At 38.2% G+C, this 18,968-nt stretch overlaps 1 protein-coding gene across 1 annotated transcript in view; it reads left to right on the top strand.

Annotated features, from left to right (window-relative positions):
* Positions 1-3,844: 3,844 nt before the first annotated feature.
* The window catches only part of LOC142734842 (oocyte zinc finger protein XlCOF8.4-like), a gene marked incomplete at its 3' end in the record, with an annotated part of 40,519 nt that continues 25,395 nt past the window's right edge, over positions 3,845-18,968 (top strand). The window contains exons 1-5 of the mRNA XM_075849578.1: positions 3,845-4,004; positions 4,471-4,638; positions 4,723-4,846; positions 5,360-5,455; positions 6,589-6,686. Coding sequence (XP_075705693.1) covers positions 3,927-4,004; positions 4,471-4,638; positions 4,723-4,846; positions 5,360-5,455; positions 6,589-6,686 — 564 coding nt within the window. The remainder of the gene's footprint in view (positions 4,005-4,470; positions 4,639-4,722; positions 4,847-5,359; positions 5,456-6,588; positions 6,687-18,968) is intronic.

The raw sequence follows: 18,968 nt of genomic DNA, 5'->3' as shown, positions 1-18,968 counted from the left end.
GCACATTATAGGGGACAATAAAGGGGTTTTCCACGATCGGACAACTGATGACCTTCACCAGATAGGTCATCAGTATATGATCTGTGGGGGTCCGACACCCGGACTCCGCACCGATCATCTGCTCCAGCTGCCTCCGGGCACCAGAAGTCCATGCTGAAAGCAGATGCTCCGGTCACGGAATAGAGCGGTCGTGCTGCTGTGTTAAAGTGAATAGGAGCAGAGCATTTAGTTCTGCAGAACGGCCGCTGTGCAGTGGTCGGAGCCATTTGCTTCCGGCTCCAACTACTGCATACCGTTCAAAACATCCGGCAGCCGGAGCAGCTGATCTGTTCGGGGTCCGGGTGTCGGACCCCCACCATCATATACTGATGACCTATCCAGTGGAGGTCATCCGTTGTCTGATCGTGGAAAACCCCTTTTAAAATTACTTCACGTCCAGCACAAGACATGTTCTCATACGGCTATGCCAACGGAAAAACAAAAAAGTTCTGGCTTTTGGAAGGAGGGAGGAAAAATTTGAATTGGCTGCGTGTCCAAGGGGTTAAGTACATAAGAAGAGACAAACATTAATGAATGACAGACTGGTCCAGAGGGAGAGAGACCCTGCCCTCGTAGACTACTAGGGGAAGCACGGGAGAAATCTAGATGATGATGTGAGGAACAGATAAAATGAGAACAAAGAAGGTCTTGTGAGGACCGGAGATTATGTGTGGGGAGGTATCAGGAGATTAGGGCAGAGATGTATGGAGGGGATGGTTTGTTGACAGCCTTGCATGTCATTTTTAATATGTATAACTTAATTTAGTAGGTAATGGGTGGCCAGTGACCGCAGAGGTGGAATGAGGGGAGTGGTAGATTTACCCTTGCAGCAGAGTTGAGAATGGGTAGGAGGGGTGCAATAGTGTTAGATGGGAAGCCACAGAGAAGGGTGTTGGAGTAGTCTAGACAGTAGATGATGAGGACATATATACTAGCATGTTTGTCTGTTCGAGGAAAGACTGACTTCAAGAGGTTTTTGAGGTGGAGACAGCAAGAAGTGGTAAGCGCTTAGGCTGTGCTATTTGAAATTAAGGGTTATCCCAATGCAGCGGACCTGTGAGACCGGGAAATGTGTGGAGCCATTAACTGTGATTTGATAGTTCTGGTAAGGGGGTTGAGTGAAATGGGGAAAAGATGATTCCGTTTTCTCCATGTTAATCTTAAGGAAGTGGGAGGTGAAAGAGGAGATAACTGTTAGACACTCTAGATAGCAGGGAGGTAACATCAAGACCAGAGGTAAATTTGACCAAAGATTTAGATGGAGAAGAGTAAGGGATCCAGAACACTGAGACCCATAAGGGAGCGATAGTAAATCTTTAGTTGGTAAGGTATGAGGAGATCCAGGAGAGGGCCAAGTCTGTGATGTCAAGGGACTAGAGAATTTGTATCAGGAGGGTGTGATCGACTGTGCCGAAGGTGGTGGACAGGTCTAGAAGGAGGAGCACAGAGTAATGTAGAAGCAGAGGACAGGTCTAGAAGAAGGAGGAGCACAGAGTAATGTAGAAGCAGAGGACAGGTCTAGAAGAAGGAGGAGCACAGAGTAATGTAGAAGCAGAGGACAGGTCTAGAAGGAGGAGCACAGAGTAATGTAGAAGCAGAGGACAGGTCTAGAAGGAGAGGCACAGAGTAATGTAGAAGCAGAGGACCGGTCTAGAAGGAGGAGCACAGAGTAATGTAGAAGCAGAGGACAGGTCTAGAAGGAGAGGCACAGAGTAATGTAGAAGCAGAGGACAGGTCTAGAAGGAGGAGCACAGAGTAATGTAGAAGCAGAGGACAGGTCTAGAAGGAGAGGCACAGAGTAATGTAGAAGCAGAGGACAGGTCTAGAAGGAGGAGCACAGAGTAATGTAGAAGCAGAGGACAGGTCTAGAAGGAGGAGCACAGAGTAATGTAGAAGCAGAGGACAGGTCTAAAAGGAGGAGCACAGAGTAATGTAGAAGCAGAGGACAGGTCTAGAAGAAGGAGGAGCACAGAGTAATGTAGAAGCAGAGGACAGGTCTAGAAGGAGGAGCACACAGTAATGTAGAAGCAGAGGACAGGTCTAGAAGGAGGAGCACAGAGTAATGTAGAAGCAGAGGACAGGTCTAGAAGGAGGAGCACAGAGTAATGTAGAAGCAGAGGACAGGTCTAGAAGGAGGAGCACAGAGTAATGTAGAAGCAGAGGACAGGTCTAGAAGAAGGAGGAGCACAGAGTAATGTAGAAGCAGAGGACAGGTCTAGAAGAAGGAGCACAGAGTAATGTAGAAGCAGAGGACAGGTCTAGAAGGAGGAGCACAGAGCAATGTAGAAGCAGAGGACAGGTCTAGAAGGAGGAGCACAGAGTAATGTAGAAGCAGAGGACAGGTCTAGAAGGAGGAGCACAGAGTAATGTAGAAGCAGAGGACAGGTCTAGAAGGAGGAGCACAGAGTAATGTAGAAGCAGAGGACAGGTCTAGAAGGAGGAGCACAGAGTAATGTAGAAGCAGAGGACAGGTCTAGAAAGAGGAGCACAGAGTAATGTAGAAGCAGAGGACAGGTCTAGAAGGAGCACAGAATAATGAAGAAGTGGGGGAACAGGTTTAAAAGGAAAAGCACCAAGTAATGTAGACGATGGAGGACAGGTCACGCTTTACAGAAGTCTGTGTGTAAGATGTGACCTCTAAGTGATAAGATGATGCAGAGATCCTGCACACCCAGCACAATACATGCTGCTTCCTCACACTAAACTACCAGGACATACACACTGTATTGGTGGGACGTTCTGCGCATGCACACTGGTCTGGCGGGATCTTCTGCTCCTGCGCACTGGACTGGCGGCAACTTCCGCGCCTGCACACTGGTCTGGCGGGACCTTCCGCGCCTGCACACTGGTCTGGCGGGACCTTCCGCGCCTGCACACTGGTCTGGCGGGACCTTCCGCGCCTGCACACTGGTCTGGCGTGACCTTCCGCGCCTGCGCACTGGTCTGGCGGGACCTTCTGCGCCTGCGCACTGGTCTGGCGGGACCTTCCGCGCCTGCGCACTGGTCTGGCGGGACCTTCCGCGCCTGCCCGCTGGTCTGGCGGGACCTTCCGCGCCTGCCCGCTGGTCTGGCGGGACCTTCCGCGCCTGCCCACTGGTCTGGCGGGACCTTCCGCTCCTCCACACTGGTCTGGCGGGACCTTCCGCACATGCTCGCAGGACTGGCGGGACCTTCCGCACATGCTCGCAGGACTGGCGGGACCTTCTGCACATTCACACGTGACCGCCGGTTCCCATTAACCATGGTTAGTATCTGTCTTTCAGATGTGAATAAAGTTACTATCCGGTAAAATAATCTACAAGGAAAAGGGGAATACTATAATAATTAAGAATTTTAGATGTCTCTGAAGATCCAGGATCTCTGAGGTAACTTCTAATATCTGTAAAAACTTATATTAGGGGTGTATTCATTCATAAAGGGCATCTGTCACATTGACCACCCGTCTGATCTGTTGGCAGCAGATTATATAGCAGGAGGACCTGAGCAGATTGTGTCTCTCCATTCTCTTCTATAGGAGTTACGGGAACCGCCTAACAAGGCCACCCAGAGGTGGAGCCGCATCTATCAGACATTCCTGGCATCTCCTGGGGAGAAATGTCCGTGTTGGGAATACCCCTTTATTCCATGTGGTGACGGCTCTGAGAAGATGTTTCTCTCAATGATGAATAAGTGAGGTTCTGTATGTCACACATGATGTTGTCCCCTGTATGATTTCCATCTTCTCCTTTCTTCATAAAGACATCTGCAGTACTAGATCCTCCAGTTCCTCCAGTTTTCTCATCTTCTCCTTTCTTCCTAAAGACGTCTGCAGTACTAGATCCTCCAGTTCCTCCAGTTTTCTCATCTTCTCCTCCACAACGTTCCTTCTGCTGAATGACCCACCAAGGATGGACAAGGACAGGAATGAGATGAGCAGAAGAATATTAGACTTCACCTTGGAGATCATCTACCTGTTGAGCGGAGAGGTAAACTTTTCTACATTATAGAACAAGTCCCACATAGGGAAGGGACAATACATAATAGGAAGAATCCAGTGTCCTGTATAACAACGTCCAGACCTTCCAAGTGACGTCAAGAAGCTGCAGATCAGCCACCAATATGGTCAGTGATGTGTCATGTCACCAATGCAGCAATAGTAATGTTGTAGAGCAATGAGAATGACCAGGAACCAGGAGGATCAGGATGACATCTATATAGAAACATAGGAGATGACGGCAGGAGGAGAGCACATGGTCCATCTAGTCCCCCCAATATTATATCCTTTTTAGTTTTGGCCTCGTTCTATTTTCTCAATGTCTTTTTGTAGGTGAGGTCTCCAGTATTACAGATGTGGGGTCACTAGAGGTCTATACAGCGGGGTCACAATCTCCCTCTTTCTACTGAGGGGGGAATACTGTGTTCAGTTCTCTAAGTGTCTCTCTCCATACACAGGAGTACACAATAGTGAAGAAGACATCGGGTGACTGTACGACTCCCATCATCCATGAGTCAGGAGGATGGAGCAGTAGTCCCATCACAGAGCCTCCCCCTCACTCCGGGATACATGAGAAGAAGATCTTAGAACTGATCTACAAGATGACGGAGCTGCTGACTGGAGAGGTGACACTGCTGGGAATACTGGGAAATTCTCCAGTAACAGCACTGGAGGTGTCTGGGTAATGACTGTATCATTGTGTGTGTCAGGTTCCTATAAGGTGTCAGGATGTCACTGTCTATCTCTCCATGGAGGAGTGGGAGTATCTAGAAGGACACAAGGATCTGTACGAGGAGGTCATGATGGAGGACTACCGGCCCCGCACATCACAAGGTGAGAAGAGACAGATCTATATTGGCATTACTGTGGGCACAGGCTGGACTGGCGGTCATGTTGAGGCCTTAATACCGTCATGTGCAGCACATATACACGTGTGTACAATGACATGTAATGTAGGAGCTCCACAATTTCGGCTCCTTTTACATCACATTAGATCCCTGTGTTTCGTGCTGCCGGCTGCTCATAACTCTGCATTACAGGTCACATTACATTGTACAGCGCTGGCGGCCGTTCTGGATACAGGAGCCATGAAGACGGGCAGGACGCGCTGTCTCCTAATGCAGAGTTATGGGCAGCCGGCAGCGAGGACTATGGGCAGTCGTGCTGTAGTCAGAAGTAAACCTGGTAATACAAGTCATGTAGAAAGACGATTATCGGCACACTCCGGCAGTATAATAGTTTCCTATATAATGTCAGTATAATCGGAGGTTCTCTTTAATATTACAAGTTATGGGCACTAGATTCTGGAGATGGGACGCTGATCCAGGGATTTATTCTGATTTCCAGATTTGGAGTCGGGGAGGAGTTTTCCCCTAATTAGACAATTGTCATCCACCTCATGGGGGTTTTATCTTCCTCTGGATCAACACGGTCGGATTATAGGTTGGTCTTGATGGACTTGTGTCTTTCTTCATCCTTAGTAACTGTAACACAGAATGTATGGAGCTAAATTTACCACGAATATAAAGTACAACGTGTTCTGAAAAAACAATCTCACAATGTCTTGGATAAGTAAAATCTTATTCCCACTTCTGATACGTCTCCACATGGCGTAAACACGGCGGAACGTCCAAAACTCATTTTTGGCGCGACGTGTAGATGAGATTTGTTAAAATCTCATCCTCATTGCTACTACTGTAATACGCTGCAGATTTTCTCGCAATTAAATACTTTGCAGAAAATCTGCATCTTATCAGCCCCGTGTGCACATACCCTTAAAGTGACACGTCAGATTTGAGAAATGGTTCTCTTAAACAGGTCAAAAATAGGCCATGGATTCCACTCCCAGAGGAGTCCCTGACATCACTGTCCATATATGGACAGAGACGTCAGGGGCTCCCTCTAGAAGCACAATTTCCAGCCAAGTTGACGGCAACGCTCTGGCAGAGGATTCCGCTCCTAGAGGGAGCTTCAGTGGCGCTATCTACAGGGGATGAGGTGCTATCTGCAGGGGTTTGGCATAAGTTTGATTAAACTAAGGGGGAGATGTGCCGGCACTTGTGGAGAGAGCCGGCGGACAGAAAAGTACAACCCTGTTCCATTCTGCCAATATTTATTTATGTGACACCTGCCCAGGGCATCAGGAGTTGGAAAGTATATAGCCATGTCGTGAAGGGGTTAATTAATATGTATAGAAAATATTGCCTACAGAGGTGTACACAGCCTTTAAGAGGCTAATAAGCAAGTGACACCCAGACCATTTTTGGTTGCAGGTAACTAAATAGAGGCGTCCTGTGTCCCGCCACGTTCATGTGTATCCGCGTCCACAGAGGGCAGATACAGGTAAATACTATGGTGGAGCAGGGAGCCAGTTACGCCCCGCCATTCACTCTGGTAGGCCACAGTCTACTTTAGGCCTGTGGCTTATAAGGTGCAGGAACATCGACACCGGTAGTGAGGACCTCAACATTGTAATTCCGGCTCTGATCAGTAAACATAGAAGTGTAGAGAGAAGTGTCTGATATATAGACAGATATACAGTAGTCATGTATTCAGTCCCTGTGTGTTTCCTACAGATGGATCCAGTAGGAGAAATCCACCAGAGAGATGTCCCAGTCCTCTGTATTCCCAGGACTGTCCAGAGGAAAATCACAATGTCCCAGAGAATCATCAGGTAGATGAAGCTGAGCCGTATACCAGATCTATATAGGGGGTGCGGAGCTTTTCGGTCCTGCGGTCATTAGGGATGTCACGATACCAGAATTTGGACTCCGATACCGATACTTCGTGTAGTATTGCGATTTCGATATCAAAACGATACTTTACCAGCAGTAATAAAAAAATTATAAAAAAGTTCTTCCGTTTTCTGATGTGAGACGCGAGGTGCGATGATGAATGTAACCTCCATGTACCTCATTAATAGTAATTAACCCCATCATGTTTCTCAGTCATAATGGGTTAATGTGTGAGGTACATGATGGGGTTAATTACTATTACTGAGGTACATGGAGGTTAAATTCATCATCACGCCTCGCGTCTCACAATAATAAGTGACAGAAATATATACTGATAGTACACAGGCATATATCTATATACTGATAGCACACAGGCATATATCTATATACTGATAGTACACAGGCATATATCTATATACTGATAGTACACAGGCATATATCTATATACTGATAGTACACAGGCATATATCTATATACTGATAGTACACAGGCATATATCTATATACTGATAGTACACAGGCATATATCTATATACTGATAGTACACAGGCATATATCTATATACTGATAGTACACAGGCATATATCTATATACTGATAGTACACAGGCATACATCTATATACTGATAGTACACAGGCATATATCTATATACTGATAGTACACAGGCATATATCTATATACTGATAGTACACAGGCATATATCTATATACTGATAGTACACAGGCATATATCTATATACTGATAGTACACAGGCATATATCTATATACTGATAGTACACAGGCATACATCTATATACTGATAGCACACAGGCATATATCTATATACTGATAGTACACAGGCATATATCTATATACTGATAGTACACAGGCATATATCTATATACTGATAGTACACAGGCATATATCTATATACTGATGGTACACAGGCATATATCTATATACTGATAGTACACAGGCATATATCTATATACTGATAGCACACAGGCATATATCTATATACTGATAGTACACAGGCAATATCTATATACTGATAGTACACAGGCATATATCTATATACTGATAATACACAGGCATATATCTATATACTGATAGCACACAGGCATATATCTATATACTGATAGTACACAGGCATATATCTATATACTGATAGTACACAGGCATATATCTATATACTGATAGTACACAGGCATATATCTATATACTGATAGTACACAGGTATATATCTATATACTGATAGTACACAGCAATATATCTATATACTGATAGTACACAGGCATATATCTATATACTGATAGTACACAGGCATATATCTATATACTGATAGCACACAGGCATACATCTATATACTGATAGCACACAGGCATATATCTATATAATGATAGTACACAGCAATATATCTATATACTGATAGTACACAGGCATATATCTATATACTGATAGTACACAGGCGTATATCTATATACTGATAGCACACAGGCGTATATCTATATACTGATAGTACACAGGCGTATATCTATATACTGATAGTACACAGGCATATATCTATACACTGATAGCACACAGGCATATATCTATACACTGATAGTACACAGGCATATATCTATACACTGATAGCACACAGGCATATATCTATATACTGATAATACACAGGCATATATCTATATACTGATAGCACACAGGCATATATCTATATACTGATAGTACACAGGCATATATCTATATACTGATAGTACACAGGCATATATCTATACACTGATAGCACACAGGCGTATATCTATACACTGATAGCACACAGGCATATATCTATATACTGATAATACACAGGCATATATCTATATACTGATAGCACACAGGCATATATCTATATACTGATAGTACACAGGCATATATCTATACACTGATAGCACACAGGCGTATATCTATACACTGATAGCACACAGGCATATATCTATATACTGATAATACACAGGCATATATCTATATACTGATAGCACACAGGCATATATCTATATACTGATAGTACACAGGCATATATCTATATACTGATAGTACACAGCAATATATCCATATACTGATAGTACACAGGCATATATCTATACACTGATAGTACACAGGCATACATCTATATACTGATAGTACACAGCCATATATCTATATACTGATAGTACACAGGCATATATCTATATACTGATAGTACACAGGCATACATCTATATACTGATAGTACACAGGCATATATCTATATACTGATAGCACACAGGCATATATCTATACACTAATAGTACACAGGCATATATCTATATACTGATAGTACACAGGCATATATCTATATACTGATAGTACACAGGCATATATCTATATACTGATAGCACACAGGCATATATCTATACACTAATAGTACACAGGCATATATCTATATACTGATAGTACACAGGCATATATCTATATACTGATAGTACACAGGCATATATCTATATACTGATAGTACACAGCAATATATCCATATACTGATAGTACACAGGCATACATCTATATACTGATAGTACACAGGCATATATCTATATACTGATAGTACACAGGCATATATCTATATACTGATAGTACACAGGCATACATCTATATACTGATAGTACACAGGCATATATCTATATACTGATAGTACACAGCAATATATCTATATACTGATAGTACACAGGCATATATCTATATACTGATAGTACACAGGCATATATCTATATACTGATAGTACACAGGCATATATCTATATACTGATAGCACACAGGCATATATCTATATACTGATAGTACACAGGCATATATCTATATACTAATAGTACACAGGCATATATCTATATACTGATAGTACACAGGCATATATATCTATATACTGATAGTACACAGGCATATATCTATATACTGATAGTACACAGGCATATATCTATATACTGATAGTACACAGGCATATATATCTATATACTGATAGTACACAGGCATATATCTATATACTGATAGTACACAGGCATATATCTATATACTGATAGTACACAGGCATATATCTATATACTGATAGTACACAGGCGTATATCTATATACTGATAGTACACAGCCATATATCTTTATACTGATAGTACACAGGCGTATATCTATATACTGATAGTACACAGGCATATATCTATATACTGATAGTACACAGGCATATATCTATACACTGATAGCACACAGCAATATATCCATATACTGATAGTACACAGGCATACATCTATATACTGATAGTACACAGGCATATATCTATATACTGATAGTACACAGGCATATATCTATATACTGATAGTACACAGGCATATATCTATACACTGATAGTACACAGGCATATATCTATATACTGATAGTACACAGGCATATATCTATACACTGATAGTACACAGGCATATATCTATATACTGATAGTACACAGGCATATATCTATATACTGATAGTACACAGGCATATATCTATACACTGATAGTACACAGGCATATATCTATATACTGATAGTACACAGGTATATATCTATATACTGATAGTACACAGGCCTATATCTATATACTGATAGTACACAGGCATATATCTATATACTGATAGCACACAGGCATATATCTATACACTGATAGCACAGAGGCATATATCTATATACTGATAATACACAGGCATATATCTATATACTGATAGCACACAGGCATATATCTATATACTGATAGTACACAGGCATATATCTATATACTGATAGTACACAGGCATATATCTATACACTGATAGTACACAGGCATATATCTATATACTGATAGTACACAGCAATATATCCATATACTGATAGTACACAGGCATACATCTATATACTGATAGTACACAGGCATATATCTATATACTGATAGTACACAGGCATATATCTATATACTGATAGTACACAGGCATATATCTATACACTGATAGTACACAGGCATATATCTATATACTGATAGTACACAGGCATATATCTATACACTGATAGTACACAGGCATATATCTATATACTGATAGTACACAGGCATATATCTATACACTGATAGTACACAGGCATATATCTATATACTGATAGTACACAGGCATATATCTATATACTGATAGTACACAGGTATATATCTATATACTGATAGTACACAGGCCTATATCTATATACTGATAGTACACAGGCATATATCTATATACTGATAGCACACAGGCATATATCTATACACTGATAGCACAGAGGCATATATCTATATACTGATAATACACAGGCATATATCTATATACTGATAGTACACAGGTATATATCTATATACTGATAGTACACAGGCCTATATCTATATACTGATAGTACACAGGCATATATCTATATACTGATAGCACACAGGCATATATCTATACACTGATAGCACAGAGGCATATATCTATATACTGATAGTACACAGGCATATATCTATATACTGATAGCACACAGGCATATATCTATATACTGATAGTACACAGCCATATATCTATATACTGATAGTACACAGGCATATATCTATATACTGATAGCACACAGGCATATATCTATATACTGATAGTACACAGGCATATATCTATATACTGATAGTACACAGGCATATATCTATATACTGATAGTACACAGGCATATATCTATACACTGATAGCACACAGGTATATATCTATATACTGATAGCACACAGGCATATATCTATATACTGATAGCACACAGGCATATATCTATATACTGATAGTACACAGGCATATATCTATACACTGATAGTACACAGGCCTATATCTATATACTGATAGCACACAGGCATATATCTATATACTGATAGTACACAGGCATATATCTATACACTGATAGTACACAGGCCTATATCTATATACTGATAGTACACAGGCATATATCTATATACTGATAGTACACAGGCATATATCTATATACTGATAATACACAGGCATATATCTATATACTGATAGCACACAGGCATATATCTATATACTGATAGTACACAGGCATATATCTATACACTGATAGCACACAGGCATATATCTATACACTGATAGCACACAGCCATATATCTATATACTGATAGTACACAGGCATATATCTATATACTGATAGTACACAGGCATATATCTATATACTGATAGTACACAGGCATATATCTATATACTGATAGTACACAGGCATATATCTATATACTGATAGTACACAGCCATATATCTATATACTGATAGTACACAGGCATATATCTATATACTGATAGTACACAGGCATATATCTATACACTGATAGTACACAGGCATATATCTATATACTGATAGCACACAGGCATATATCTATATACTGATAGTACACAGGCATATATCTATATACTGATAGTACACAGGCATATATCTATATACTGATAGTACACAGGCATATATCTATATACTGATAGTACAGAGGCGTATATCTATATACTGATATCACACAGGCATATATCTATATACTGATAGTACACAGGCGTATATCTATACACTGATAGTACAGAGGCGTATATCTATATACTGATATCACACAGGCATATATCTATATACTGATAGTACACAGGCATATATCTATATACTGATAGTACACAGCCATATATCTATATACTGATAGTACACAGGAATATATCTATATACTGATAGCACACAGGCATATATCTATATACTGAAAGCACACAGGCATATATCTATATACTGATAGTACACAGGCATATATCTATATACTGATAGTACACAGGCATATATCTATATACTGATAGTACACAGGCATATATCTATATACTGATAGTACACAGGCATATATCTATATACTGATAGTACACAGCCATATATCTATATACTGATAGTACACAGGCATATATCTATATACTGATAGTACACAGGCATATATCTATATACTGATAGCACACAGGCATATATCTATACACCGATAGTACACAGACATATATCTATATACTGATAGTACACAGGCATATATCTATATACTGATAGTACACAGGCATATATCTATATACTGATAGCACACAGGCATATATCTATACACTGATAGCACACAGGCATATATCTATATACTGATAGTACACAGGCATACATGTATATACTGATAGTACACAGGCATATATCTATATACTGATAGTACACAGGTATATATCTATATACTGATAGTACACAGGCATATATCTATATACTGATAGTACACAGGCATATATCTATATACTGATAGTACACAGGTATATATCTATATACTGATAGTACACAGCAATATATCTATATACTGATAGTACACAGGCATATATCTATATACTGATAGTACACAGGCATATATCTATATACTGATAGCACACAGGCATACATCTATATACTGATAGCACACAGGCATATATCTATATAATGATAGTACACAGCAATATATCTATATACTGATAGTACACAGGCATATATCTATATACTGATAGTACACAGGCGTATATCTATATACTGATAGCACACAGGCGTATATCTATACACTGATAGCACACAGGCGTATATCTATACACTGATAGCACACAGGCATATATCTATATACTGATAATACACAGGCATATATCTATATACTGATAGCACACAGGCATATATCTATATACTGATAGTACACAGGCATATATCTATATACTGATAGTACACAGGCATATATCTATACACTGATAGTACACAGGCATATATCTATATACTGATAGTACACAGCAATATATCCATATACTGATAGTACACAGGCATATATCTATACACTGATAGTACACAGGCATACATCTATATACTGATAGTACACAGCCATATATCTATATACTGATAGTACACAGGCATATATCTATATACTGATAGTACACAGGCATACATCTATATACTGATAGTACACAGGCATATATCTATATACTGATAGCACACAGGCATATATCTATACACTAATAGTACACAGGCATATATCTATATACTGATAGTACACAGGCATATATCTATATACTGATAGTACACAGGCATATATCTATATACTGATAGCACACAGGCATATATCTATACACTAATAGTACACAGGCATATATCTATATACTGATAGTACACAGGCATATATCTATATACTGATAGTACACAGGCATATATCTATATACTGATAGTACACAGCAATATATCCATATACTGATAGTACACAGGCATACATCTATATACTGATAGTACACAGGCATATATCTATATACTGATAGTACACAGGCATATATCTATATACTGATAGTACACAGGCATACATCTATATACTGATAGTACACAGGCATATATCTATATACTGATAGTACACAGCAATATATCTATATACTGATAGCACAGAGGCATATATCTATATACTGATAGTACACAGGCACATATCTATATACTGATAGCACACAGGCACATATCTATATACTGATAGTACACAGCCATATATCTATATACTGATAGTACACAGGCATATATCTATATACTGATAGTACACAGGCATATATCTATATACTGATAGTACACAGGCATATATCTATATACTGATGGTACACAGGCATATATCTATATACTGATAGTACACAGGCATATATCTATATACTGATAGCACACAGGCATATATCTATATACTGATAGTACACAGGCATATATCTATATACTGATAGTACACAGGCATATATCTATATACTGATAGCACACAGGCATATATCTATATACTGATAGTACACAGCCATATATCTATATACTGATAGTACACAGGCATATATCTATATACTGATAGCACACAGGCATATATCTATATACTGATAGTACACAGGCATATATCTATATACTGATAGTACACAGGCATATATCTATATACTGATAGTACACAGGCATATATCTATACACTGATAGCACACAGGTATATATCTATATACTGATAGCACACAGGCATATATCTATATACTGATAGCACACAGGCATATATCTATATACTGATAGTACACAGGCATATATCTATACACTGATAGTACACAGGCCTATATCTATATACTGATAGCACACAGGCATATATCTATATACTGATAGTACACAGGCATATATCTATACACTGATAGTACACAGGCCTATATCTATATACTGATAGCACACAGGCATATATCTATATACTGATAGTACACAGGCATATATCTATATACTGATAGAACACAGGCATATATCTATATACTGATAGTACACAGGCATATATCTATACACTGATAGTACACAGGCATATATCTATATACTGATAGTACACAGGCATATATCTATATACTGATAGTACACAGGCATATATCTATATACTGATAGTACACAGGCATATATCTATACACTGATAGTACACAGGCATATATCTATATACTGATAGTACACAGGCATATATCTATATACTGATAATACACAGGCATATATCTATATACTGATAGCACACAGGCATATATCTATATACTGATAATACACAGGCATATATCTATATACTGATAGTACACAGGCATATATCTATATACTGATAGTACACAGGCATATATCTATATACTGATAGTACACAGGCATATATCTATATACTGATAGTACACAGGCATATATCTATATACTGATAGTACACAGGCATATATCTATATACTGATAGTACACAGGCATATATCTATACACTGATAGCACACAGGCATATATCTATACACTGATAGCACACAGCCATATATCTATATACTGATAGTACACAGGCATATATCTATATACTGATAGTACACAGGCATATATCTATATACTGATAGTACACAGGCATATATCTATATACTGATAGTACACAGGCATATATCTATATACTGATAGTACACAGCCATATATCTATATACTGATAGTACACAGGCATATATCTATATACTGATAGTACACAGGCATATATCTATACACTGATAGTACACAGGCATATATCTATATACTGATAGCACACAGGCATATATCTATATACTGATAGTACACAGGCATATATCTATATACTGATAGTACACAGGCATATATCTATATACTGATAGTACACAGGCATATATCTATATACTGATAGTACAGAGGCGTATATCTATATACTGATATCACACAGGCATATATCTATATACTGATAGTACACAGGCGTATATCTATACACTGATAGTACAGAGGCGTATATCTATATACTGATATCACACAGGCATATATCTATATACTGATAGTACACAGGCATATATCTATATACTGATAGTACACAGCCATATATCTATATACTGATAGTACACAGGAATATATCTATATACTGATAGCACACAGGCATATATCTATATACTGAAAGCACACAGGCATATATCTATATACTGATAGTACACAGGCATATATCTATATACTGATAGTACACAGGCATATATCTATATACTGATAGTACACAGGCATATATCTATATACTGATAGTACACAGGCATATATCTATATACTGATAGTACACAGCCATATATCTATATACTGATAGTACACAGGCATATATCTATATACTGATAGTACACAGGCATATATCTATATACTGATAGCACACAGGCATATATCTATACACCGATAGTACACAGACATATATCTATATACTGATAGTACACAGGCATATATCTATATACTGATAGTACACAGGCATATATCTATATACTGATAGCACACAGGCATATATCTATACACTGATAGCACACAGGCATATATCTATATACTGATAGTACACAGGCATACATGTATATACTGATAGTACACAGGCATATATCTATATACTGATAGTACACAGGTATATATCTATATACTGATAGTACACAGGCATATATCTATATACTGATAGTACACAGGCATATATCTATACACTGATAGCACACAGGCATACATCTATATACTGATAGTACACAGTCATATATATACTGATAGTACACAGGCATATATCTATATACTGATAGTACACAGCCATATATCTATATACTGATAGCACACAGGCATACATCTATATACTGATAGTACACAGGCGTATATCTATATACTGATAGCACACAGGCATATATCTATATACTAATAGTACACAGGCATATATCTATATACTGATAGTACACAGGCATATATCTATATACTGATAGTACACAGGCATACATCTATATACTGATAGCACAGAGGCATATATCTATATACTGATAGTACACAGGCACATATCTATATACTGATAGCACACAGGCACATATCTATATACTGATAGTACACAGCCATATATCTATATACTGATAGTACACAGTCATATATCTATATACTGATAGTACACAGGCATATATCTATATACTGATAGTACACAGGCATATATCTATATACTGATGGTACACAGGCATATATCTATATACTGATAGTACACAGGCATATATCTATATACTGATAGCACAGAGGCATATATCTATATACTGATAGTACACAGGCATATATCTATATACTGATAGTACACAGGCATATATCTATATACTGATAGCACACAGGCATATATCTATATACTGATAGCACACAGCCATATATCTATATACTGATAGCACACAGGCATATATCTATATACTGATAGTACACAGGCATATATCTATATACTGATAGTACACAGGCATATATCGATATACTGATAGTACACAGGCATATATCGATATACTGATAGTACACAGGCATACATCTATATACTGATAGTACACAGGCATACATCTATATACTGATAGTACACAGGCATATATCTATATACTGATAGTACACAGGCATATATCTATATACTGATAGTACACAGGCATATATCTATATACTGATAGTACACAGGCATATATCTATATACTGATAGTACACAGGCAGATATCTATATACTGATAGTACACAGGCAGATATCTATATACTGATAGTACACAGGCATATATCTATATACTGATAGTACACAGGCGTATATCTATATACTGATAGCACACAGGCGTATATCTATACACTGATAGCACACAGGCGTATATCTATACACTGATAGCACACAGGCATATATCTATACACTGATAGTACACAGGCATATATCTATACACTGATAGTACACAGGCAAATATCTATATACTGATAGTACACAGCCATATATCTATATACTGATAGTACACAGGCATATATCTATATACTGATAGTACACAGGCATATATCTATACACTGATAGTACACAGGCATATATCTATATACTGATAGTACACAGGCATATATCTATATACAGATAGTACACAGGCATATATCTATACACTGATAGTACACAGGCATATATCTATACACTGATAGTACACAGGCGTATATCTATATACTGATAGTACACAGGCGTATATCTATATACTGATAGTATACAGGCGTATATCTATATACTGATAGTACACAGGCGTATATCTATATACTGATAGTACACAGGCATATATCTATACACTGATAGCACACAGCCATATATCTATATACTGATAGTACACAGCCATATATCTATATACTGATAGTACACAGGCATATATCTATATACTGATAGTACACAGGCATATATCTATACACTGATAGCACACAGCCATATATCTATATACTGATAGTACACAGGCATATATCTATACACTGATAGTACACAGGCATATATCTATACACTGATAGTACACAGGCAAATATCTATATACTGATAGTACACAGCCATATATCTATATACTGATAGTACACAGGCATATATCTATATACTGATAGTACACAGGCATATATCTATACACTGATAGTACACAGGCATATATCTATATACTGATAGTACACAGGCATATATCTATATACAGATAGTACACAGGCATATATCTATACACTGATAGTACACAGGCATATATCTATACACTGATAGTACACAGGCGTATATCTATATACTGATAGTACACAGGCGTATATCTATATACTGATAGTATACAGGCGTATATCTATATACTGATAGTACACAGGCGTATATCTATATACTGATAGTACACAGGCATATATCTATATACTGATAGCACACAGGCATATATCTATACACTGATAGCACACAGCCATATATCTATATACTGATAGTACACAGGCATATATCTATACAC

Source organism: Rhinoderma darwinii, unplaced genomic scaffold, assembly GCF_050947455.1.
Source record: "Rhinoderma darwinii isolate aRhiDar2 unplaced genomic scaffold, aRhiDar2.hap1 Scaffold_981, whole genome shotgun sequence".
Lineage (NCBI taxonomy): Eukaryota > Metazoa > Chordata > Amphibia > Anura > Rhinodermatidae > Rhinoderma > Rhinoderma darwinii.
The sequence above is the reverse complement of the archived record's forward strand: the minus strand, read 5'-3'. Positions and strand labels throughout refer to the sequence as shown.